This window comes from Grampus griseus (genome assembly GCF_964374135.1).
Source record: "Grampus griseus genome assembly, chromosome: 3".
NCBI classification, from domain to species: domain Eukaryota; kingdom Metazoa; phylum Chordata; class Mammalia; order Artiodactyla; family Delphinidae; genus Grampus; species Grampus griseus.
In genome coordinates this window covers 27818752-27846392 of record NC_139019.1, presented here as the reverse complement: position 1 = coordinate 27846392, position 27641 = coordinate 27818752, and the positions used below count along the sequence as shown (strand labels likewise).

Sequence of the window (27641 nt, the reverse complement as noted above, 5' to 3'; positions counted from 1 at the left end):
CTACATTACAGAACACTTGTGCTGTAACCGTGCAAGGTTTGTCAGAGTGTACATGATGGGTTCACTGTGCTTTTGCAGTTTTCCTCCAACATGACTTAACTGGAAATTCCAGAGGCATTTACACTCCTTATGTGAAGCCCTGTGATTTGTATTAATGAACTCTAGACCTGAAATGTTTCTGTTTGTCATAATGATCTTGCCCCTTTCCTAACCATATTCCTCATGAGTTAATTCTTGTCTTAGTTTGTCTCCAGTAAAACATCTGACATCCAGAGCTATGTCTTGGTGTCAGCTCAGAGAGCCACCTGTCATCTATGAGACAGTCCCAGGTAAATTTGTGTTGTTCGGGGAATTTGATATTGATGGTGTTTGTATGGTGGAAACGATCTCTACACTTCAACAGTGGGATTTTGCAATCAACAGGGTGAAATCTAAGTTCCAAACAAGGTGTATTTGTCTTGCCACAGACTCAGCAGGGATCTCTTAGGCTTATTCTGCGTCTCCTTTTTTTCCAGAGCATTTTGTCAAGGCCCTGCCAGAATACCACGTGGTGGCTCCTGTCCGAGTCGACGCAAGCGGACATTTTCTATCTTATGGCTTGCACCATCCTGTCACCAGCAGCAGGAAGAAGAGAGATTTGGATGGCCCAGAGGACCGGGTGTACTACAGAATTTCCCATGAGGAGAAGGACCTGTTTTTTAACTTGACGGTCAATCAGGGATTACTTTCCAAAAGCTACATCGTGGAGAGGAGATATGGGAACCTCTCCCATGTGAAGATGGAGGCTTCCTCGGGTCCCCCCTGCCATCTCAGGGGCACAGTTCTGCAGCAAGGCACCAGGGTTGGGACTGCAGCCCTCAGTGCCTGCCATGGACTGGTGAGTCCCCTTACTTCTCTGCCCTCAGTCCCTGACTGTCGTGGTCTGCACACCCACTGCCAGTGGGTTCGTAGATGCATTTAACGCATAGGAATTGAGCACTTGTGGTGTGCATGGTCTGGGCTTCCAAACAGGCTGGGGAGAAAATGCATAAAATTAAAATCAGTCTGGGTGGTAGGGGGAATATGGACATTGAGGGTCCAGGAAGAACTTCAACCAGGAATATCAGGGCAAGGAGAGGAGGGGATCAGAGTTGGGTCTTCAACCTCCGAGGCAGCTCTGAGCGTGCTGGTGACTGACTGGGTGGCCAGCCCCTTCTGAGTGCGAGGCTTACAGATGGGATGGTGATGGCAGCAGCTGCTATGATCTAATTGTTGACTGCGGGTAGTTTATAATCAGATTTCATGTGGGCCCTTGGGCTGTCAGTTGATTCCTTTGTGCCTCTGTTTTCTCCTCTGTAAAATGGAGATAATGATAGCACCCAACTCACAGAGCAGGGGTTGGCAAACTACAGCCCACAGGCCAAATCTGGACCACTTCTTGTTTCTATAAATAAAACTTTATTGAAACACAGATATGCCCATGTGTTTATATTGTCTACGGCTGCTTTTGAGCTGCAAGAGCAGAGCTGGGTGGTCAGGATAGAGACCGTATGGGGCCACGAGGCCCCAGATATTTGCCATCTGGTCTTTGCAGAAAAAGTTTGCTGACCCCTGTAATAGAGTACTGTGAGCATTAAATGAATTCATATATATATAAATCTTAGAAGAGTATTTAGTAAATAGTAGATAATGAAGATTGGCTGCTATTATTATTATTTATATTTCTAACATGCCAGACACTGGAACGTGTAGCTTATTATGTGATTTACACACACTGTCCTCTCTACAATGTCCCCCCACCCCGCCACCAGTTTAGCTATGTTTTAACAGATGATGCAGTTTGGAGATGTTGAATATCTTTACTGTGTTGTTGTTAATTTGAGCCCGAGTCTTTCAACTGTTCTGTGCTGCCTCTCAAAATGTGACCAAGCTTGTTTTTCAAAATTTAAACCTTAAAAAAAAAAGTGGGCCCTTTGTTCCCCCTTACTTCTAGCAGCGACGACAGTGACAGCCCCACTGGTAGCTGCTTGGCGAACAATGCCTAGGACTTATGTTGAGGTTTCGTCATGCTGGAGTAGGGGGCAGGCACCAGCACTAACCAGGGGTACTTAGGGACTGACTGTGGGTGGAAAGCCTCCGGAGTCCTGGGGACAGTTGTGGCAGAGACTTGGGCATCGGCCTTGGCACCTGTACGTGGGCTTTTTTTTTTAATATAAATTTATTTATTTATTTGTTTGTTTGTTTATTTCTGGCTGCGTTGGGTCTTTGTTGCTGCACACGGGCTTTCTCTAGTTGTGACGAGCAGGGACTCCTCTTCGTTGCGGTGCGTGGGCTTCTCATTGCGGTGGCTTCTCTTGTTGTGGAGCACGGGTTCTAGGCATGTGGGCTTCAGTAGTTGTGGCACGTGGGCTCAGTAGTTGTGGCTCGTGGGCTCTAGAGCACAGGCTCAGTAGTTGTGGCGCATTGGCTTAGTTGCTCCGTGGCATGTGGGATCTTCCTGCACCAGGATTCAAACCCGTGTCCCCTGCGTTGGCAGGTGGATTCTTAACCACTGTGCCACCAGGGAAGTCTGACTGGGGTTGTTTTGCTGGGCAAACCCGCTAGTGGTGTTCACATTCCTACAGGAAGCGCTCATCTCAAATCCTCCCATCCTTACTGCCAGTTTGATAAGAACCCTGCTCTTCATAATTTAAGAGTCTGTTTATCCTGTACCTGTCTAGTTTGGCTTTGCTTGAAAACTGTGGGAAAATTAATGTAAAACATTGTACATCAGTTTATAGGTACCAAGAAAGTTCAATGTTCTGAAGGACCTCTGGGGATGAATCGTTTTGTACGATAAGCGGAAAGTCTTGCTTTGCCATTTTTTGGTAAATCTAGATTTTCATATGTAGCTATTTATCATTTCATAAATGACACAAAATAAAAAAAGATGCCCTATTCTTTTCTTCTTCTCCCAGGGTCTCATACAGTGCTTGGTTGAACCAGGGGATATCTCCTGGCTCCATGGTCCTAATCCTCTGGGTTTCCTCTGGGTTCATATCACATTTTCCCTTTGCAATTTCTGCTTTCATTTCTATGAGACAACCCTGGAAGCATCAGTGTCACCTGATCCTCTACGACTAGGGTAACAGAAGAAAGAGCCCTTGTTCTAGAAGGACAGGCACATAGGAGTGAAGTGATCCACAAAACAAACATGCAAAAGCCACACTGCTCCAGAGAACACTGATGGGGGAACCCACCTATAGTCACTACCATTAACCATTCATAAACCGTTATCGTGCTCATAAAATCCTAGAAAGTTTAAATGCCATTGCCTTTCTGTGGCCTAGAGCAGTTTGGTCTGTGACTTCACAGAATCAACATCACCTGGGATTTCATTAAAAAGGCAAATTCATGGGCTACACTTCAGAACAAGTGCATCAGAATCTCTGGGAGTGGGCAGAAACCTATGTGAGTGTGTTTTAACAGCTTTACTGAGATGTAATTCACATACATACAATTTACCCACCTAAAGTATACAGTCCAATGGCTTTAAATATGTTCACAGGGTTGTGCAGCCATCACCACAATAGATTTTAGAACATTCTCATTAGACCCCGAAGAAACCCCTTAGCAGTCACTCTCCAATCCTCCCATCTCCCCTCCTCCGTGGGAGCCTCAAATCTACTTTTGGTGTCTGTTAACTGCTTTCTTTGAAACCTTTGATTTAATGACCTCTTCAGGAGATTCTGATGCTCCCTAAAGGCCTGGACTAGGGCAGTCATTCTTAACCCAGGCTGAACATTAGATCAACTAAGGCTTTTTTTTTTTAAATTGAAATATAGTTGATTTACAATACTGTGTTAATTTCAGGTATACAGCAAAGTGATTCAGTTATATATATATATGTATATATATATATATATATTTCAGATTATTTTTCATTATAGGTTATTACAAGTTACTGAATAGTTATTCCCTGTGCTGTATAGTAGTACCTAAGGAGCTTTAAAAAAGTACCCATGCCACAACCCCATGTTCCAGATGCTCTGATTTGACTGGTCAGTGGGGGTGGAGCCCAGGCGTCAGTATTTTTAAAAGCTCTCTAGGAGATTCCGATGTGCATTAGGTGTTGCCAATCACTGGATTAGTGCGAGTGGGTATTAATGAGCAGTATTAGCCAGTATTGCTCTAAAGTAGCCGCTCACCCAGGTGATTCTAGCGTGCAGCCAGGGTTGAGGACCATTGCCCTCAATTTCTCCCTACTTCCATCTTGTTTTCTCTAAGGGAAATCGCATACTGGTTAGCATTATTCCAGGCTTGGGAATAGAATACTGGGAGCTTTGCAATTTCTAATGGCCCCAGAGAGCTGCAGGATCCACCATGTGGCCATTTTCAGATTCAGATTTCAGATTCATGCTAAGCACAGGAGCACAAAGAAACGAATGTGAACTAATAGACTTATGTGGTGGCCAAGATGATGGAAAGTTTTAGATCTAAATCCCTGAATGATGTTTTTCCAGGAGAACCAGTCCACTGGGATTATTTTGGATCTTTTCACACATAATTGGACAATTAATGGATGATTATAAAAAAGGCACCAAAAGTCCAATGAGTTCGTTTTGTGAGCACACAAGTTGGCTGGCTTCAAGCTCATTTGCTCACGTGCCATCATTTCACAGTGCTCATCTACAGTGGTTCTAGTCAAAAGGTAGTGGTTGGACTTGCGTCTGATTTCTCCTGGCCAGTTGTCTGGGGCCTGATCTTCAGGATATTTATTTTCCTTTTCACCCAGGGACGACCCCACACTCAGATTCACAGGATGGCAGGCTTAGGATATGCTGCCTCTAAGCCTCCCAGCACTCCTAGGGACAGAGGTGGCATTGGGGAAGGCTTTCTGAGGCAGGAAACCCTCTTGTGTGGAGCAGGACATTTGCTTCTTGTTCGTATGGCTCAGGGCTGGCATATTCTTTGCTTCAGATGGGCTCATCCTAATGTTGGAGGCTGTGTTCTCTTGGAGTTTTCTATAATTTGAGGTTCATCTAGTCTCCCTTGGAGAAGACTCAGATGGTTACAAACTGAAGACCCAAGAAAGGTCACCCATGACAAGATGTGGGATGACCTCCTTCCTCCAGTTAATATCCTCTCACACGGCTCTGGTACCCATCCTCTTGGAAGCTGCTTTCAGACCGGGTCAGTCCCTGTCTGAAAGTTGGCTCAGCAACTTTCTCTATGTCATCTTCACCATTTTCACCATCTTTTCCCCTCAACATTTGTATAAACTTTGAAGTTATGGAATTTGTTTCTTTTGAACAGTTTAGTTGATTTGTTTTATTCTATGTTCTTTGATAGAGAAACTGTATTCTTTTATCAATTAGATTCAGAATTCATCCGCAGTGGGAGTTGTTACCTGTGAGAACCCTGGGGTGGTGCTGGATTTGCTGTTATCAAGGGCCCTACACGATGTGTTGCAGGCTAGTTTGCTGTTCGTATTTCAGTTTAGATTTCTGGACTAGGAGGATAGTGCAAGGTGTTAGACTCCACACTTATGTGTGATACAGGATTGGGGTTCTGCCTCTTAATGGAGTACCCCACTTCCACCAAGGGGCTTGGGCTAGGCATGCACTATCTAGACTGCATACTTGAGTCAGTAAAAAATTATTTTTAATTTTTACTCACAGTCAGGCACAGTATTTCTCAGCTCAGTCTTTATTAAAGTGAATACAGTTCTTGGCTCCATCCTAAACCCTAGCCTCAATTCCAGGCCCTGCTGAGGAGTTGAAGGCTGACCCCTAATCTGAATAGCAGGGTTATTCAACTTCAACTCCTACTCAACTCTCTTTCGCTTTCCCTTTGGGCCTATTGAGATTTCCTGTCTTGTTTCAAGCTCAACTATGGATTAAAATTTTGAAAAGGTGTTATTTTTAGTTTTTTTAGAGTTAAACTTTTTATCTTGAGATAGTTGTAGTTTCATATGCCGTTGTAAGAACCTATACAGAGAGGTCCCCTTCCCCCACAGTGGTAACATCTTGCAAAATTACTATATAATATCATAGACAGGATCTGACATGGATACAGTCAAGATGCCCAACATTACCATGAAAACAATCACTCATGTTGTCCTTTTAGGCACACTCATTTCCTTCCTGCCTCTATTCTCTTTTGAGTTAATTTTTGTTTAAAGTGTGAGACTTAGGTAAAGGCTCATTCCCTTTCTTCCTCCCTCCCTCCCTCCCTCCCTGCCTTCCATCCTTCCTCCTTTTTCTTCTCTTTTTTTTGCCTATGGATGTCTGATTGCTCTAGCACCATATTTTAAAAGGCTACCTTCCCTCTATTGAATTGCTTCTGCACTTGTCAAAAATCAGTTGGACATATTTCTGTGAGTCTGTTTCTGAGTTTTATGTTCTAGTCTACCAATAGAATTTTCATTCCTATGTCTTCATTACTATTGCTTTAAAATCAGTATTGAAATCAAGTAGACTGATTGCTCCCGTTTTATTCTTCTTTTTCAGAATTGTTTTAGTAATTCTAACTTCTTTTCCTTTCCATATAAATTTCAGAATAATCTGACAATAAAAAATTGCTGAGATTTTTTTTGACAGGAATTATATTAAACCTATATATTAATTTGGGGAAATTGACATTTACTACATTAGTCTTCTAATCCATGAACATGGTAGGTCTCTTCCAATTCTGCCCATGAGACCTATCTAGGTTGACTGGTGGAACTGAAAGGTCCACGATGCTTGGTCCTCCCTCTTTCCCAAGGTGAGAGTTATACAGCCTTCTGGGGAGGAATTCTAAATTCCACTCTGATGGCATTTCTCACAGGAAATCTTCCAGCCCATCACCCTTATAATATCACCCATTGGGTGGGCTGTCCTTGTGGGGCATCAGACCTACCCCACCCATAGGGTAGTTAGTGTGGGTAGAGAATGAGTCTCTTAAATAGACTCCAACAGTTGCCTTTTTTTCCCCTCTGGGTCAGATAATTTATTTGGGAAAAAAAAATAGTGAACCATTTTTGCAAATTTGTTCCCCTGGTTTGTTTTGTCATATTAATTCTTGCAATATTCTGTTTTGGAAAGTTTCCTGATTCTAAATTAGTCTGGTAGAATGATAGCAATTTCTTCTGTGCTGAGCCTCACTGTCTCCCCATCACGGAAAGACGGGGGCTGGTGGGATGACCACATTTTATTCATAGGTGAGATTTGGCTCGTCGATTTAGGGCATGCTTGGAGAAGAGTGTCCTGGTGTAACATAAATTTCTATTCCTCAGTAGTATGATCTATGATTTCTTTTCAGTCTGAAGGACTTCAGTGCCCTTTTAATTTGACTGCCTTTTTACAAGCTTTTAAATGTGCAACCTATCTGGAAAGTTGTGGCAAGAACCTGCTTTTTAGTGACTGTTTTCATTCCAACATGCCCTTTGCAATCTATCTGTCTATCTATCTATCTATCATCATTATATCTATCAATCTAATCATCTAATTATTTGTCTATCTATCATCTATATCCTCTATCTCTATATCTGTATATGTATGTGACTAACTACTACATTTGTATATCTAACTCTGACATTTCTTGGAACTTCAGCTGTCTATCTGCCATTTCCACATGCCTAACAGGAATCTCAAATTTAAGATGTTCAAAGCAACACCCTCAATTCCCTGCTCCCACACTCTTCCCCATTGCTGTATGTGGTAACTCCATTTTCCCTGTTACCCAGGTCAAAAACCCATGGAATTATTCTATCATTGACTCATCTCTTTTTCTCACACTCTCTATCTATTCTTATCAGCAAGTCCTATCAGCTCTTCCTTCAAAATATCAATATATTCAGAATTTACCACTCTTGTCACCTCCACAGTTAACCCCCTAGTCCAGAAATTCTCAGCAGGGCTGGTTGTGCCCGCCAAGTGACATTTGGCAATGTCTGGAGACATTTTGGGTTGTCACCACTGGGGGAGGGGAGGATTGCATCTGGCATCTAGTGAGGCCAAGGATGCTACTAAACTTCCTATAATGCACAGAACAGCCCCACAACAAAGGATTATATGGTCCAAAATGTCAATTGTTCCGAGGCTGAGAAACCGTGCCCTAGTCCTAGTCACCATTCTCTCTCCTCTGGACCATTGCATCGACCTCCCGAGTGGCTCCTCTGCTTCTTCCCTTAACTCCCTACAAGCTATTACTCGCAGAGTGACAAGACTGGACTTCTAAACACATTTATAGAGCAGTGCATTCTTCTGCTTAAAATCTTCTACTGGTTTTAAGTCCACGATGCTTGGTCCTCCCTCCCTCAAGAAAATCCAAATAACTTGCCCTGGCTTCCAGAGCTCCCTCTGATCTGGGGGGCCCACCTCCCTGCACCCCTCTCCCACCATGTTGCCCTCCTGCAGAGTCCTCTAGCCACACTGACCTTCTCTCTGTTTTTCAAAGTATCAGGCACACTCTGGCTTCATTGTCTTTGCATGGACGGTTTCTTCTGCCTACAACACTCTTCCCTCGGATTTCTACATAGCTGCACCTTCTTCTTCTTCTGTCTTTCAGATCCCAGCTTGTGGTATTCCCTGACTACACAAAGTCTACACTCCTCCGGTATTCTATCACATTGCCTATTTTATTTTTTAAAAAACCTAAAATACCTGATATTTTCTTCTCTTTTTTGCTTAACTTTTCTTCCTCTCACCCTGTCTTGTTTGCACATGTTAAGCTATGTTTCATAATAAACACTCAGTAAATAGTGGTTGAATGGATGTGCTTATTTCAGTATTTAGCCTTTATACTGCTCCAAGTTTCTGTAGACCCTCCCAGTCTGTGGCTTCACAATGAGATTATAATTCCTCAGCTACCCAAGCAATGGCTTGAATGCCATCTATTGAACTCCTGAATGCAGTCTGCTTAAATGTTCCCTGAGCCACTTCTGATGGGTTCCCAGGGTGCTGGCTCCCCATCATGGCTGGGTGATGTTACCTCTACTCCAAGATCCTCCTGGGTCTATCACTCTACAAGCATGGTGACTGCCACCATCATGTTGACTTTGGCAAGGGGACACCGCAATCAACTTTGCTATTCTCTTCTGCATCTCATTCAGGCCTTTTCTTTGTTCTGTAAAACACATCAGAGTCCAAACTATAATTTTCAGCAAGATTTCTTTGAAGGTTTGCATGTAAAAGGAAGAGAAGTACAACACAAATAATAACCTAAAACTGCCAGTCACCTTGGCTGTGCTTAGAGCCTAGGCTGAACTTCAAGAGCATCTCTAACCAAGCACTTGGGCTTTCATCATGTAGCATGAATCACCCTACAGCAATCTCCAGTGTAAGGGATGCCCCTAAACATAGTTCTCTCCGGAGGCCTGGGTCCAATCATGAGGCTGCTGGGAAAGGAGGAAATTTCCCTAGCCTGAGGCCCATCTTTGTTTCTAGTTCTCCTTTCCAGGAGTTCCTTTCAAGGAATATCTACTTTCTTCAGAGGGATGCCCAACCTAAAGGTGCTGGGTCCCACCGGGCAGTTTTTGCGTTACAAACCCTACAAAGGTACCCCATCCAGGGGACCAGTTGGGGCTGAAATCCATCTCAGGCTCTGCCAGCCGAACCATGTCCTGGCTCCAGGAGGAAAAGGGGTATTTTTATAATCCTTGTGCTCAAAGAGGAGCATCTTTTTGTAATTTGTCTACTTAGATGCGGTGCCTTTTAAAATTCATCTGTCTGGAGGGGGCATCTGTTAAAATTTCATCTGCCTCCCCTGCAATTGCCCCCTCTTGCAATTTGCACAAATGTGTGCTACTGCAGTAGCCCTGGAGCCCCCTTCCCATAGGACTTGGCTCTGTGGCCCCCAAGTGACAATCACAGGGGAACACAGCAATCCACGGCCAGTGTGTTCCCCGAAGCCTGAGGTATTCAGTTTCAAATAACAGTGTGGAGAGATGGGGTATGTGTGCATTAGTAACAGATCCTTTTCCACTGAGCTGCAGCAAGTCCTGACCGAGTGCCTTTCCCAATCTCCCTTTTGCTTCAAGGTGAAGAACAAGTCTGTTCTGTTTCCTGAAACTCGGAGGTCTTTGCTACTGATCTCTAGTGAACAACTGCTTGAGCTGGAACACAAGGGAGGGGGTCTTCTCAAGAAGAAACAATTATTGATACATAAAGGCTCAGTTTCTATAAATATGTGTAGAGAAAAAACACTGCTCCCATACAGATGCCCGAAACTGCAGTGAAACATTTCTGCTGAAATATATACCCAAGAGTCATGTTTGAAGGCATCCTTTTCTTTCTTTGCTTAGCCATCTTCACCCGGAAGGGAATAGAATTTTAATCTTTGTCACCAGAACAAATGGAAGGGATACTCTGAAAAGAAATTCAATCTTCGGATGCAGGACAGTATGGAACTCTGGAATCGTTTTCCAGCTTCTAACCAGCAAGGTATCAGTTTTTGCTAGGATGGGCTGTTACAATAATTTTCACAGTTTAAATTTTGTTAGGTTCCGATGTCCAAAAATGCAAACATTAAGTGTTCTCTGCGTTTTGCTATGTGGATGCTACAAATGAGATTAGTGACATTTAAAAGTCTCTGCTTTATGGTGGTGCCTCTAATGAGAGGGATATACTTTATACCATGTCACTCCCTCGAGTGCTGTTGAGTTCTTGGCCCAGCTGGAAAGCCCTGCTGGTTCCTAACATACAATCCAAAAATGCAGCCGTTTCTGCCCTCTTGTTCTTGAACTCAGCTGAAGCTTGGGGCGATGTAGCTGAGGAATGAAACCCGCTGGCAGAGCTGTGTGGGAAAACTTTCTCAGCGCGGCTTCTCGCCTTGCTTCCCGATGCGGAACTTGGTGGCTTATTTGCAGAAAGCACTCATTTGAGTTGCGAGGTGCCTGCATGTCAGAGTTTGTTGTTCCTCGCCAGGGGGAGGGAAAGAAATGCTCTGTGTATCTCCTAACTCTGCTCCCAGGCCGAGGAATTCTCCGTGACCCCTGACCTTTGGGGGTTGCCTGGTAAGACCCATGCTTACTCAGACATTAGACTTTGGAACGGGGCCTCTAGCAGGCGGGAGATTCCTCTCCTCACTATTAATGCTTTGTGTTACAGGTTCATAAATATGAGCATTTCCAGCCCACCCCCCCGCTTCTCTCCCTTTTTGTCTTTCTGCTTATTTTTCAATTCATCAGGTTCATTTTGTGAGTTCCCAGCTTGACAGATTGAAAGCGAGAGAGAGACCTGAAGAATCAGTAGTTCAAGAAGCACTGATTGTGAATCAGGGACCCTCCCTATGGTCCAGGACAGGAATGACCCTCAGCTGTGATGGGAGATGAGCGGCTGGATGTTCTGTTTATTACCAGGCTAATTACTTGGCTTCCGTGTCCACACAAGTGCAGCATAGACACGTTACTCTTCTCTTCTCTGGAGACTCTGCTTTGAATCTCATTTCTGTTTTCATTACAGAGACTGAAGATTAGGTGTCCAGAGTTTCTCACTAGATGTTCATATATTAATATTTCTCTTCTTTTTTGATCCAGCATGAATCATAGGTCAAGGGAGCTTAAATATTAGCTTTCAGAAAGATCTGGTTCTTTTCAAAAATGTCTCCATTGACTGACAGATGTTAATAAGAACGTTGAAAAATGAGAAAACAGGAGGCCTGGGTTTTAGGTTTTGTAATTGAAAATAACGTTTTAACTTGACTTTTGGAGATGATCTTTCAGGGTGATAGGACTGATTTAATTTTAACCACCATATAACCCATGTCGGAGAGACACAGCCAAGTCGGGGGAGATGGCATACTTTTCACATGGAGCAGTCCCACTGGATTTGGGAGTCACAGGAACTGAGTTCAAGTCCAAGCTCGATACTTACTAACGATGTAACCTTAGATGGTATCCTTTGCCCCTTTGGGTCTCTTATTTGAGTGGACTGGGTCCTTGCAGCTAAATGTGTGGCCCATGGACCAGCAGAATGAGCACCACCTGAGAGCCTGTTAGAAATGCAGGTTCTCAGATCCCACCCCTCTCATCTGCTGAATCAGAGCCTAAATGTTAACAAGATTCCCATGGGATTTGTATGTGCATTAAAATTTGACAGGCGCTGGCCCATCAAATCCAGCTTCCCTAATTCTATTTGAGTTCAGTCTTTTACATATTGCATCCTTTTGGCAAATTGTTTGCCCAAATGCCCAATGATGCCTAGAAGCAGTGGGTGGGAGATGCTGCTTATTCTAATCGGTGTCGATGAGTGAAAGGATGGAAGAGGAATCTTAGATAATGTGACCCAGAAAAAGACTGAGAAGGTACATGTGACCTTGGGAGCCAACTAAGACGGGTTATAGTGGTCAGGTGGACCCATTGTCTTCCTTTGCTGCTCTTCTGTCCTCTGCCGTGTTTTGTTATGTTAGAGCCCGTGTCTTTGGCATGGCAGCTCTTACCAGGACAACTTCTGGTGGTTCTCAGGCTCTTTCATTCTCATCTCTCTGGTGCCTGCGCGAAGTAGCAATCTCTTGTTTCTGTGTCTTCATCTAAACTGTTGAGAAGAGACAAGCTTTCTGGGCCCTGAAAGGCTGGGAGAGACAATAACAACTGATACTGTTTAGACTTTCGTCCCCTTCCCGAAGGGATGGAGCCTTGTTGATGGTAAGTTTGGGTTAAGAATGAAGAGACCTTGATGTTTATAAATATTCCCTTAAGAGCTTATAAGTGTGGCATTTTCCAGAATGTTTGTGCAAGTCTAGGTATAAAAGGCAAAGCAAGAATGGGGCTCCCTTCTCAGCTCTGGGAGGACACTATCCATGCAGAGAGGGCCACTTACAGCAGTGCACCCCCTAGACCACAGGGACAGGAGACACGGCCTCTGCTCCTGGGCCTGGCCACCTTACTTCCATTAAGTTCTATATCCTTGACTAAATACATTGGGGCCTTAGAGAAAGTGTGCATGTGTTTCTCTTTCCACTTGTCTGTAACCATTTGTTAACACCACAGTTGTCCTTGTTTGCCTTCTTCATAGATTATACCTGGTTATTTGCTTTTAAGCCTTTAAAAATAGTCAAAAACTGAAAATCTTCCTCTAAGCAAACCCATTAGAAAATGAACTTCTGAGATTCCCCAACGGTGTATGTTGCTGGATTTGTTGATTTCCCTGCTTGAGATAATCCAGGAGTTCACTTAAAAAGGTGCTTCCTTCCAGACCCAGCTTCTTTGACTTCCAGACCACACATTCTCACTGCAATTCCTTCATGGTTCTGCAGTGAAGTTGGCTGGGATGACAGTAAGCTATTCTGAGAAACAGATTTATCAGTTACAAAAGTTCATACTAAACGGTCCCATTTCATGTCATTGACTCTCCCCTTCACCAATCCACCCTCCCCTGACCACCCGCCACCCTGTTTACAGACAGATTTTTCTCTGGAAATTTTTTCCTCACTTGATTTCTGCTTTGGCCCCAAAGAATGAGTCACACAATTAAAAGATGCACAGCTTCCAGTCTCTGACTGGGTCATCAGATAGCGCTACTTTCCGTCCAAGCAGGCTTCCTTTCTTCTAGCAAATTAAAAAAAAAAAAATTTTTTTAAGTTTACCACTGAACTTCTCTCTTTCCGATCCTCCAACATTCTCAGCTTGTCCCTTAATGACCGATCTCCCGACCCTCCCCAGTTGTGAGTTTTCTGGGCTTTCTCTTTGGCTTTCCTTTCTCTTGCTTTTGCTGTATTTTAGTTATTTTTACAATTTTTTAAAGCACATCTGCAGAAGGAACACATGAGGTTGAGCTGTTCATTGAATAAAGCTTATTTAACTTCTAAAACTTATGTATATATTTAGCTTTGAAAATAATTTATGTATTTTATATGTTTACGTTACATATAATTTTAAATATATACATTTAACTCATATAACATACAACATAAGTTATTTAACTTATATAATTTATATAAATTTCTTACCTCTTTTCCAACCTCTACATAACTTGATAGAGAAAGAACATTGGAAATGAGCTGCTTATAGCAGAGTTTCCAGACAAATTGGTGTTTATTGCAGGTAGAGGAGCAGACTGTGTGTGGGGGTGGGGAGGGGAGGGAGGGAGATAGCTAATAGAGAATGTCTACAGAAAGCAACATTTATCTGAAGCTGTGGTTCAGAAGATGGATGAAATCACAGCGACTGTTACAGCTGAAGACGTAAAACATCCTTGACCATCATTTGTTTGAAATTTTACTGGAGCGAAGGGCACGTCTGATCTTGGAGGATGGATAGAAGGCACTCATCTAGTTTCTCTTCTGACTGGGTATTCTTTTCTCTCTGGAAGGTTGTGATGGCATTTGCCTTGCCAAATGAACAGGAAAGGATTTGAGATCTACTGAGAAATGCTTTACATCCTTCCTCTGGAAATGATTCAGTCTTTTACTAGTTAATTCTGTTTCCATTCAACTGTTTTAATAAAGAGATGCAAGTTTGACAAGTGGGCTTTTCTTCCCTTTTAATTCAATCTCTAGTCCAGTCCACTATGATGTAGGTTTAAGAAGAGTATTTTATTAATCAAAAACATTGGACTTGGAGTTGAAAAACCTGTACTTTATGTCTGACTGCTCCTGGCTCTCAGGAGCTCTGAGGCAAGTCCCTTAATTCCTCAAGCTTCCAGCTTCCTTGTCTGTGAAATGAAGGCTGAACAATTTCCATGATCTCATAGAACTCAGGACCACTGACACTGTGACCAGTCTGTGGCCAAGGTACTTACGATCACTAACATACTATCGTTTACCATGCAGGGTCCATCCGTGTTGTCCCAAATGGTAGGATTTCCTTCTTTTTAAAGGCTGAATATTATTCCATGGTGGTGGTGTGTGTGTGTGTGCATGTGCGTGTGAGTGTGCATGTATGTGTGTGTGTGTCTCTCTCTCTGTCTCTGTCTCTCTCTCTCTCTCTCTCTCTCTCTCTATATATATATATATATATACATATATATCACATTTTCTTTGTCTATTATCCATTGATGAACATTTGGGTTATTTCCATGTTTTTGCTTTTGTGAATAATGCTGCAGTGCATGTGGGAGTGAAGATATCTCTTTGAGATCCTGATTTCATTCCTTTTGGATACCTACCCAGAAGTCTGATTGCTGGGTCATATGGTAGTTCTATTTTTAAGTTCTTTGAGGAATAGCCATACTATTTTCCAGAGCAGTGGCACCGTTTCCCATTCCCACCAACAGCGTATAAGTGTTCCAGTTTCTCCACATTCTTCCCAACCTTGTTAACTTGTTTTTTTTTTTTTGATAATAGCCATTCTGACAGGCATGAGGTGGTATCTCATGGTGGTTTTGATTTGCATTTCCCTGATGATTAGTGATGTTGAGCATCTTTTCATATACCTGTTGGCCGTTTGTATACTTCTTTAAAGGTTGAATAGTATAAGCTATCAATTGCTTAAAAAGGAAGACAGTTCTTACTGTAGACTTTTAAAATCTCAATGTCTCTGTGGAGAGCAGAAGTTGTGTGTAAGTTAGGCACTGTGGAATTTCCAGACCAGAGTGGGAGACTTGTGGCATAGTAGGGCCAAGCTCTGAACTTGGAGGCAGAAGATCTACATTTTAAGCCTGTGATTGTAGCTTGCTTCAAGGAGTTGGGTCTGACAGCTAGGTGCAGTAAGGGACCCCTTGACTATTCTCTATAGGTCCTCTGTGCATTTTGCCAATGTCCACCTTGGGAACATTCCACAGCGAATGCTTACATGGAGAAGTGCAAATATCACTGCTACCATTAATAAATGTCCACAGTATCAGAATGATGTCATTGTGCTTAGCTGTTGGCATTAGATATTAGATAACTAATTGTAAACATATAATTCGGATGTTCATACGTGCTATGAATGCTATAGGAGCATATAAAAAGGGACGCAGTGAGGTCTGGGATTTTGGAGGAGGCTTCCATGAGAAGATCATTTTTAATCTGAGTTTGAAGGACAAATAGGAGAAAAAGGTGGAAGACAGCATTTCTGGAACCTGTGTACCGGCCATGGGGCAGGAAGGAGCAAAGGAAGCCCCTTGGAGGAACTGCGAGAAAGGGGTGTGGCTGGAAAGCAGAGAGAAGGTCTTTTTACTCTCTCTAATTAATAAATATTTAGGGGGAAAAGAAAATTTTGAAGCTATGTAAACATTCTCTTTCTCATAGAGTTTCAATTTATCCATTCATTCATTTATATTAGTATGAACTTGTGTCCATACTAATAAATCATTATTTACTGTGATGCTCAATTGTCTCAGTTTGGTCAGTGGAAGTCCTTCAATCTGGCTTCTGTGTCCTTTTGACTTGACCCATCACTATTTGAGCACTCTGTTGTTTTTGGGTACAGTAAGATGTTCCAGCCTCACCTTGTACTTTCCCAGCCCTAAAATCAGTCATTTCGTCAGGGAACTTTTTCTCCCTCTCCTGAAGAGCGGTATGTAGCAGCAAAGATCTGGGCACTAGATGTGCTCACTGCTATTGGGCGTTGCTGTTCCAGGCCCACTCAATGGAATATATATGGCCACACGCATACATGTATGTAAATCAAAACACACAGTCACATCTGTAGTTATTAATCTATCTATCTATACATATAGAAAATTATGAATTTACATCAATACATTCAATTCTAGTCCAACAATAGGATTTCTTCTAGTTTTCTCTCTTTCCAAATTTGTAAAACTATCTTCTCTGACAATGACAAAACTGGTTCCCATTATTCTTTGCATGTTTTCTCATTTGATCAGTCCCCGTCTTTATAACCAACATCCCATTGCTCTCATTGCTATGGCCACCTCCTTTCTTCTGTAGATGCCCTTGTTACCTGAACTGGCCTCCTCCATTCTATGCTGGCTACCCCCAGATGCCTCATGTGGGTGCCCTCCTCACCCTGCTTGGGCTCTGACCCTCATGCCAACACACTGGACTTCGCTTTCCTAGCTAGGCTGCCTCCCTGTGGGGTTGTCACCTCATTTTGTTTAGGCTCTGAAACTCAGCACTGTACCACTTCTCCATCAACAGGGATGCATTATGCATTCCTCCTGTGCGGGTATCCTTTTCACGCTGCTCAGGCAATGACATTCTGCTCTGCTCCTCCGCAGCTCTCCCTGCACCTCCAACCTCCTTACCCTAGCCTTGCAGGTGCCTACTTTACTCTGCCCTACTTAAGGGCTTTAGAGCTGAATTGTTCAGGAAGAGAAGAGGAGAGAGAGTAAGGGGAGAGAAGGGCACCTTGTCTGTAATTTGACCATTTGCCTCAGTGATCACCAAATACCTTTCCAGTTCAGATATTCTGTGATCCCATGCTGGGTTGCTCACAGATTCCCGGTTCTTCCTTGGTATTTCTTGTGTGCCCACCAAGTGTGGCTGTGCCTTTGGTAGCTGTCCTGGCCTTTGCTTCCGTCCTTAGCGTTCACACCTCACTGTTACCCTGGCTCTTGGTGTTAGGCCCACAGTCTTGGTATCTTGGGGTCTTCTATCCTTATATGTGTCATCTGCAGGGCCTCTCCACCCAATGTTACAGGGCTTAGCTGCCCCAGGTCCTGGCACCATGCCTGCTTTCTATTTCCCTGTGTTTTTCCAGCTGCCCCTGGAGTTTTCTCAATAGTTCTTTATGAAGCACTGTGGATATGAAGTACGTTTTATGCTAGTTTCAGTGTGAAAGGTCTGTTTAAAAATCGCAGTGTGGACAACTCCTGTTTTAAATTCCTTTTGCTCTAAAAAGCTTTTATGAGATGAAGACACACTTTTGTTAACCCTCCCTTTGTGGGTAGGTGCAACCCTGTAAGTTTACTTACACAGGAGCCATTCCCAAAGTGAATTCTATTTGACCATCGATTCAGCTGTATAACTTGAAATATATCCTTAAGTAAAGCACCCTTAAATTTATGTAAGCATTAAAAAGGAAGAATGGCAATCAGTAAAGGGAGATGGAGATTGAAAGGGCACGAGGAGAACACGTTACACTTCTGTGCTTAGGACTGTCCAATATTTTCTCTCTGTTGTGACTTACACATGAACCTATCCAATTAGCTATTGGGCCTATATCCCTAGATGTCCTAACAAAGTAAAATCATGATTCTTTTGTTCTGGCAACTGAGAAGCATTGCTGAGAGATGGTTGAAGGGGCATGACAGAATTATCTGATGCACGCATGTTGTTAATTCTCTTCACCTGGGTATCCAGGTGTGTAAGAAGATTAAGGAGTCAGGAAGGGGGTGGGGTAAGAGGAAAATGAAGAGGCGTCAGGGTCTGGAATGTCCTGGTGAGCATGAACAGTGATGTGGGGAGGGCAGAAACCACAATGTATTACACAGAACAGTGAATAGGAGGAAATGAATCTCCAACTGTAGGCAACTCTTCCTGAAGGAAAGAAAAATACACGTCAATGGATAGAGAGAAAGAAAGGGTTATGTGTGAACTGACTTTTCTTTTTGAAAGTTGGGAGAGACTTGAGAGAAGGCACCAGGAGCCAGAGGTTGACCATACAGAGAGAGGACAGCTGATGAAACATGGACCCTGAGGAAATAACGGGGTCCAAGACTCAGAGCACAGTGAGAAGACGACTTTGCCTTAGTTGGGAATTTTTAATTTTTTTTTTTACTTTTTAAAGGTGGGATTTTTATAATGACTTTTTGAGGGTGTCTGTGCTTTTGTACATTTTCTAGCCGAGAAAAAGTAATGCCGGGGTATTGGGCGTGGACACGGGGCATCGGGCATGGATCAGGGGTGTCAGGCGTGGATGGGAGTGTCTGGTGTGGAGCTCGGGGGCGTCTGGCCTGGGCCGGGGCTGCAGCAGGTCACTAATGTGCAGGTCGCATCGCACTGCCTTGGAGATGCCCGCCTGAAAGTGAACCTGACGTCCCTCCTACGCTCCGCAGGGCCCATGCGCAGAGCGCGTGCGCAGAGCCCCTATGCAGCTCGGCCGGCGCAGGTTTCGGGGCCGCGTGCCCTGCCCTCGGGGCTGCAGCTTTCATGATGTCAGCACAACCGCAGAAGTCCGTCTCAGGTAACTCCTCCAGGGCCCGCCTCTGGAGGATGCGCTCCAGCCGCTGCTCGTGGCTAAGCCCCTCTCTCCGCAGCTCCAGCTCCCGTGGAAACTTGGCCCCTGAGGGACATGCGGCCACTTGGGGGCTGTCCCCAGCCTGGACCAAGGTCTCCCCCTGCCTCATCCTTGCTTAGATTTCGAGGACAAAGAGCTGCTTAGCCTGGTAGGGGCGGGGCTTAAGAAGGCTCCAGACCTCCCTCCTCCGCGCGCCCTTGGGCGTGCAGCGGCAGGTTAGGCTGGAGGCCAGTGTGGCGCCCACGAGGCTGGCCAGCTACTCCTTCTTGCAGGTGATGTACGGCTCCCTGCTCACGGGGCGCAGCTAAGGTGCAAGGATGTACAAGGGCAGGCACAGCATGTTCAGGACAAGGGCTTGGGGTGCAGCCAGCCTGCCAGTGGCCACGGAGATGCCAGACACCAGCGTCTGATCCCTTCTGCTAACACAGGGAGGGTGGAAGTGAAGGTGGGAGAAGACGCAGAGAGTGTGAGGTTGGAGGACCGGAAGTGAAGGAGCTCCAGCAGTGCCCGGAGCCTCTGAACCCTGGTCAGAACTGATAAGGGCTGTGGCTATCAGGGCCTGGCTGAGTAGTCTGGAGTTCCCCGTGAAAATCCAGTGCTGGCCTATGAACCAAGAGACTGTGCTGAAGGCCAGCCACAAAGACTGGGCGAGCATGCCAGGACTGGGCGTGGAGGCAGCTCAGATTAGCAGACATGGAAGTTTCTAGCCTCATGAACCTCTGCATTAAACCACAGGCCTTGGTAGCTGGGGGCTTGAGGCCCCACTGGCTGGATCAGAAACTGGACAGAGGCTGCGTCTGCGGGCTGAAGATCGTTCCTACCCCTGCTGGTTGGCCTTGGGGGTCCAGAGACTCAGTGTGCACAGGACCAGGGCTGCAGGAAGGCCACTGCATTCCTGGGGTCTTGGGCAGAGAGCTGATACTGTGATCGCTACTACTAGGACTATTACTAGCTTGAACACTTGACTGTGTGTGTCAGGCACTATTCTACCTCTTTATTTCATTTAACCTTAACCACAAATCTACGAGGTGGTACTATGATAATCTCCGCTCTTGAGAAGAAAAAACCGAGGCACAGAGAAGTTAAGTCAGTTGCTTGAGTTTCTGCATTTAGTAAGCTGCTGAGCGGTGATTAAACCCAGGCTGTTGGGTCCCTGGTCCTGAGCTCTGAAAATGCCACACTGAACCGTGACCAGTTCAAAGGTGGGGTGAAGAAATTGAGGCAAGGGAGAGGGTAGGAAACCTGCCAGTTCACAGCTAGTGAGGGGAGAGGAATTTGAACACTGCAGTTGGACCCTAGGGTATGAGCATTGTTATGTCTTAAATTAAGCTCTTATAAAGACAGAGGTGAAGAAAGAAAAGGAATAAAATAGGCCATGCTAATCTTTTGAGTCCCGGACCTGGATCTCACTGCTTTTGCAAAGCGTTAGAGAAAATACGTTAAGTAACACCTTTCCAGGGCACTTACTCCTTCATCAAAGTTTGGCATCTTTCTGCAGATGCCACCCACTTAGGATCCGTACAGGAATGTCAGTGAATGGGGAATTAGGGGTTTGCTTAGAAAAAAATCATCTTTTCATCAAAATACATTTAGGAAAATAGCTTTGAATTCTTTAATGCCAAAGCCATCTTTGTTTTGTATTTTCTCTCTCCCTCACAGCTAGTCACTTTATTCGACCCTATTGAAACACAGGAGAGGGGCTTCCCTGGTGGCGCAGTGGTTGAGAGTCCGCCTGCCGATGCAGGGGACGCGGGTTTGTGCCCCGGTCCGGGAGGATCCCACATGCCGCGGAGCGGCTGGGCCCGCGAGCCATGGCCACTGAGCCTGCGCGTCTGGAGCCTGTGCTCCGCAACGGGAGAGGCCACACAATAAGAGGCCCGCGTAATGCAAAAAAAAAAAAAAAAAAAAAAGAAAAAAGAAAAAGAAATGCAGGAGAGTTTTCTTCTTCCCATTTCATGAAAGTACCAAGCAAAATACTGTGGTTTATTTATAGTGAACATAAAAGGGTGGACAAAAGCAGGGGAGCAGGGCTAAATTATGCTTTTACTGCTTGTGTTTCAGTAAAGAGCTTTATGCAACCTTTCTGAATGAGCAAGACGGTGGAGATAGGGGCGGGAGAGCACAGTATTTGCAGAAGGGGGTTTGAAGTAGCCCGATAGTCAAACCTAGTAGGTGAGAAGCTTGACCTCAGTAGGAACCAAGCAAGGAACCCCCTGTCCAGTCTGCTTCCCTCAGCATGGAGTGCAGACGTCCATTCTCTTGTTCCCTCCCAAGGTTGGAGCCAGGGGACCAACCACACATCAGGGAGACTGGCTTGGGATCCTCTAAAGAAAGGGAAGCACCTTGCCTCAGTGTGACTCAATAATGTTTAGACTTGGGAAGAGCACATGCCGATTATTGTGACTGTAAAACGTCTAACAAGAGCAGGCAGCAAACTTCTGATCTAAAACATGGTTAGCCCACACCCCCCATATGGATTAGTGGATACTTGAAATCTGGGATAAAAGATCTCTGCCAATAGACAGCTCAGTCTTCTGACCAGGCTCCATTCTGACTCAATCTTCGCTAGAACCCTACAGATAAATATTACCATCACCTCCCATTTCTAGGCAAGGAAACTGAGGCACAAGTAGGTTGAGTGGCTTTCTACAGGGCACACATCAAGAGGAGATTGAAGCAGCTGACTTCCTGTTCCTGTGGTCTTAGTCTCGGCACCGTTCTGCCTCTTTTTAAATCACAGAAGAGTCAGGTTTGAAAAGACCTGTTTTAGGAGCTTCATCTTATAGATGAGGGAACTGCAGTTGAGGGAGGTTGGACTCAGAGTTGGGGTAGCTCTTCAGGTTAACGTCAGCATTGGCACATTCTGAGTCCAATTGTTTTTCAGTCAGAAGAAGAGGAAGTTACCGTAACCACTGCTATCTTTCCAAGTGTGTCAGTCAATCGTCTGGTTTAGGGACACATCTTCTCTTAGGAAATGACCTTCCGTGTTCTGTGGTAAGCTCTTCTTCTCTCCTTTTTCCTCCTACACATTTCTGTGCCCTCATCCCCTCTCCATCTTTCCCCCGCTTCTGCTTCTTCCTTTCTCCCTCCCTCCTCCCCACAATTTCTTCTCCTCCTCTAATACCTTTGTTCTCCACAATTCTCTTTGTTTGCATCCTGCTTTCCTTTTCTTTTCTTGCCTTCTCCTCTGATGCTGTCATTTTCTAGTTAAAAATTTTTCTTTTTTATCCTTTGACTCCATTGAGTCTGACGGATGGGGTCTAAGAAACAATATAGTTGACACAGTTCCTGTGATTGAACATCTTTAATCCTTCAGACCCTCGAAAGATGACTCCATTGCTTCATATTTTCTAAATTTGTGTAGTCTTTGCTCATCATGGAAGTCTAGACACCCGTGTGAGTCCACATGAGGCATCGGGGGAATTTTTATGTGAGCATTTCTGTGGCGATGTTGTGGAGAGTAATTAAAATGCAATGTGATTTTTCATGACAATTCTTTAAAAAAATGAGAGATGTTAAGTTGAACCACAAGTACAGATCTAATTGAATTGCGGCATTTCAGTGTTCTTAGTAAGTAATAGTTTTTATATCATACTCTCTATTGTCTACAGCTTTTAAACTTCTTAATAAGTTTTCTGAAAGGCAGGTCTTGCTCAGTAGGAAATCTGTTTCTCTGGTAAAAAGTTTTAAGTGAGGTTTCTTTCAATAATTCCCTCTCAGCAGTGTTCTGGGTGTAGGAAGTGTGTGCTGACAATGCAGTGATTGAGTCCGGAGAGCCACAGTCCTGGATCTGTCTCCTTAGCTGTGTTATTATCATACTCCATGCATTCTTTAAAACTTTCTTTCACAAAATAATAATACCCTCCAAGGAGCGCCAAGCAGGAGAGCATCTGCAGATTCTGGGAAGGTAGTGGGAAATACTTGTACCTCAACCCAGGAATCCCATTCATCTGGAAACAAAGACATGCCCTACGGGGTCAGATTCCTACAAGAAGTGGATGCTTTTCAAGAACTTCTTGGTGGACCCAGGTGGTCAGTCGTCAAAAGAATTTGTTTATTTGTGTGAGTGTGGTGAGCAGAGCTCTTATATGACTTTCTTATCATTCATTTTTGGCCTGATGCAAGGGGACTGGGATCTCCCCTCCCCTCCCCATCACCACAGCTGGGGCCATCCTTAGCCCCATTGATTCTGGCTCCAAAGTATAGTTCAAGTCCTTCCCTTCTCCCCATGTCCACTCTCGCTCTATCCACCCCCTCCCCGACCCCACCTGGTCTCATTACCTCTGTATGAGTCATTCTACACAGAACAGCTAGAGAGACCTTTTAAAGACATAAACTGGACTTGTGGTTCCCCACTGTTCTTGGCCTAAAATCCCCACTGCTGCAGAGGCCGAGCATGACCTCTCTCTGCAGGCTCTGTTCTGCCCGTTCTGCACACTGCTTCTCAGGGCTGCAGCCACCCTGCCCGCCTTTGATGTTTTGGGGATGCCTCAAGCTCTTCCCCCCAACCCCCAGCCCTGTGCACGTGCTGCTGTCTTTGGCCAGAACATCCTTTACCTGCATCTGGTTCCTTCTGGCCCTTCAGTTCTTCACTTGCTCGTGTATCACCTCCTTTGAGACTCAGCTGAGCACTGCCCCGCCTTATTATTCGCTGCTCCATTTCCTCATTGCTCTCTTTCCCAGCAGGGAATGTAATTTTTGCTTCTTCATTGCCTGAAACCTATTGTCTGTCTCCCCCTCGCCCCAACTAGAATGGAAGTTCCCCCAAGACCAGGGGAGGAATCTTTGTCTTGTTCACATATGCTCTCTGTTATATCCTTAATATCTAGTGAATATTAAAGATTTGTTGAATGAATGAATTTGTTTCTAGCCTCCCTGGTTGTCCTGACTTTTATCTTCCCCTCCCAGAATTTTAATGTGCTACTCCACTTGGGATTTGCATTTTCAGAAAGGATATTTGGAGAAGGCTGGCGCCAACGCAGGGAGTGAATCACCCATTGGAGAAAGTGAGGGTTGAAGGGAGGGACATTTTCTAGGGGTGGAGCGGCCGCCTGACTGCTTTCAAGACATTTCAAATTGGCACCACCTGCTCCTCAGGCTGAGGGGGTCTTGTGGCTGGTGAACAGCCTTCTCCCTCCACCCAACCGGACCACAGCAGGTGTGGCCAAGTGGTTTCCAGATTCGGCACTCACGTTCGCTCAGCCTTCTCAGTTGGAGGAATGCTTTGTGATAACTTAATGTACAGGGGGTGTAGATTTCAAGAAAACACAAACAAAACCAGCAATATTTATGTCTGTACTTAGGTTCTGCAGCACATGTCTTGCATTGGGTCTCAGCATAAACTGCCTAGCTAGATGATAGAGAGATAGGTGATAGGTGATGGGTAGGTAGATAGATAAATGGATGGATGTTTTCCTCAATTTGGTCATAAATTCTCTACAGGTGTGGGAAAATCCTATACTGCTGTATTTTTCAATCCTGAGAATGTTGCACAGACTTAATTTCTCCAAGCCTCAGTTATATCAGTTCTAAAATGGGGATAATAATACTGATTTTGCAAAATTAGTGTAAAGACTAGAGATAATACTTGACAGATTCTTACCGGGCACTGTCGGTTCTCAGTAAATGATACAAATTTGTGCTTGGTGGGGGGCAAGCTATTTGGTCTTCTTTCATTATTCAACAGATACTCTTTATGAACCCCACTGGGGACCTGCCTTTGTGGAGCTTATGTTCCTGAGTGGATGGATATGAATGGGGCTCTGGAGATAGGCTTGGGCTCTGATCCTTTTACTTGTAACCTAAATATGTATTTTTAAGCAGACATTTGGAAGTTGCATTCTTGGCCAACAGCAGCATGTGTGTCTCACAGTTGGAACACAGTGTCCTAACCCTCCAAGGAACTGGGGACATCTGTCCTAAATTCCTATCTGCACAGGGAACTTGGGTGAAATGTGCGTGTGTGAGGTCAGGGAGGTTAAGAGCGGTGGACCTGACTGTGGTGGATGGGCTTTGCCCTTCTGACTCCTGCAGTGGAGTTTTGTGGAGAAGGGCAGGCCCGGACCCTCTGGAACGCAAGCCGAGGGTTCATAGCCGGTCACGGGTTCCCACGTGAGGGGTAAGTCATTCCCTGACACATACCTGGCAGTCAGCTCAGTGTTAAGGAGGCAGCTTTGCAGGAAAGCCTTTCCGTTTCTCAAGAATGCGAAGAACTTGTTTTAAAAATAACCTTCATTGTTTTTTTCTAAATATAAAAGTAACACATCTTATTGTAGAATATTTGAAGCATTTATAAAAATACTAAAGAGAAAAATGAAACTCGCCCCTCATCCCGCCACTTTCTTCTTTTTTTTTTTTAACATCTTTATTGGAGTATAATTGCTTCACAATACTGTGTTAGTTTCTGTTGTACAACAAAGTGAATCAGCCATATGTATACATATGTCCCCATATCCCCTCCCTCTTGCATCTGCGTCCCACCCTCCCTATCCCACCCCTCTAGGTGGTCACAAAGCACTGAGCTGACCTCCCTGTGATAGGCGGCTGCTTCCCACTAGCTATTTTACATTCGGTAGCGTATACATGTCCACACTACTCTCACTTCGCCCCAGCTTCCTCCTCCCACCCACCGTGTCCTCAAGTCCATTCTCTATGTCTACGTCTTTATGACCTTAAGTCCGATGAAGCCAATTTGTATAGCGACTTCAGAACTAAAAAAGCAAGTACCGCTCTATGGCCTGAGGCACACTTGGAACTTTTCAAAACAAAGATTTTTCGAACAGAAATTTTATTTCCTCTCCTCCGCCATCCCATCCCCACCTTCGTTATTCATCCTTATCATTCCACACTAATTCCTGTGCCTTTATAAAACGATGGGGACAGTGGCTCACATCTCGTACTTTTATTCATGGTGACTTATTCGTAGCCATTGTACTCCTGGAAGATCTCTTATTAGAGAGAAACAAGTATGTTACTGGAGTCTGTGCTAATAAGAGGACTGTATTGACTTGAAGCTAAAAAAAAAGGAAGAAGAAAAGTTTCTCCAAAGGATGGAGAAATAAGCGAGGGGCCTTTGTGCATGCAGCCCACCCTTTTAGTCTGGCCCCTGACTCCCATGTTTGTCTCTGATACACAAGTGAGAGTCAGACAGAGTGAGTCTTATATTTAGACTGATTTAAGTGGAGGCAAAATATGGGTTTATATGGGAAAACTCATATGGGTTATATTTAAAGAAGGGGAAATCCAGCTCTTTTATAAACAGTCATTCCAAATAAGCAGACATTGAATCATTGTTCCCAAATCAAAATGTACCAAGGGAAGACACCACCACCCATCCAATGCTGAGTGGAAATTCTCTCTCTGAGCATGCGCCGTACCAAGTGGGAGAAACTGTCCACATTACATGTTGTAAAGTTTTTAATGCATAATGCATTTGCCTGCATGTCAGTTGAATGGAACTCAATTGAAACAAGAAAAGGAAATTCCGTTTTGCGTTTGTGAAAATTCCAACTACATTGATTATTTTCAGTTTTCAGGCTGTAACTTTAAATGGGTGTACGGTGACCACGCCCATAGGTTTTTTTTTTTTTTCCTCACAAAATGTTCATTTATTTATTAGGTCACTCTCTTTGCAAAACACACCGTCAAGTGGGAACCTCGTATAGTGCAAATGAGGAAACTGAGGCACGGAAAGCTTTCAGATTTTGATGAAGCTCAGACGAGTCAGTGGTACGACTTAGAAATGAATAAAAGATCTCATTTCCTCTTTAATTACCCTAAACATCAATCTACACACCCTCGCACAGACTTCCAGATTTTGCCTTTAGAAAGTAAATGGCAGATACTCATTCCCCTTCTTCCATTCGAAATTTTCCAGATAATTTTAGCAACAGGTCACGAATGGTGGTCTTGGTGATCACCTGAAACCGGCGGAAATGGCTGCATTCTTCAAAAGGCGGGGAGCTATGCTTGGTACCAGCTCCCCTTCAGGAATCCTGGGAACCCCCTGTCTCCTGATACGGAACACTTCTTACCTTATCATTCCTGGCAGGACTCTCCCTGGGTGTCAGGAGGTACTTGAGGGGACCCGCCTGCTTCTAGCTCCCGCAGTGGCCTTGGCTTTGGGGCAGGGCTTTCGTGACTGTCTCTGCCACCCGGAGTCTTCATCTTGGGGACCTATTCATTTGCCATGGCAATATATTTTGTTTCCTGGGAAGGTAGGTGGGCTAGTATTTGGGAGAGTAGCCAAAATGAAAAGATAACGAGGGAGCCAGGTTAATTTGTGCCTAGCATTCTGTCAGTAATTAAGCAGTACAAGGGGATGCAGATGGAGGCAAGCTCTTGGCTTGGAAGAGCTGTCTCCCGTGTGGTTTGAGGAGGTGAGAAATCATCCAGGGTGAGGACCACCAAGACAGAAGATGGAAAGAGCGCCCTTCGATTGGAACCCATGTTGTGTCTCTTGCTGTTGGTTACTAAGGATGCAATAAGTCAAGCAAAATATTTGCCCTTAGCAGCTATTAGTGAGGAATCTTTCACGATGAAGCTTGACTTAAGGTCACTGTTTATTTCTGCCGGGCAGATAAATCACCATTATTGAAGAGGCTGTGTAACAGAGTGATTTTAGTGATAGATT

The 27641-nt window shown here is 44.4% G+C and overlaps 1 protein-coding gene across 3 annotated transcripts in view; it reads left to right on the top strand.

Moving 5' to 3' along the window:
* ADAMTS12 (ADAM metallopeptidase with thrombospondin type 1 motif 12) overlaps window positions 1-27641 on the top strand; it is a 382005-nt gene that overhangs the window by 18479 nt on the left and 335885 nt on the right. For all 3 annotated transcript variants that reach the window (XM_082652277.1, XM_082652278.1, XM_082652276.1), the window contains exon 2: window positions 516-877. In XM_082652277.1, the coding sequence (XP_082508403.1) occupies window positions 516-877 (362 nt within the window). The remainder of the gene's footprint in view (window positions 1-515; window positions 878-27641) is intronic.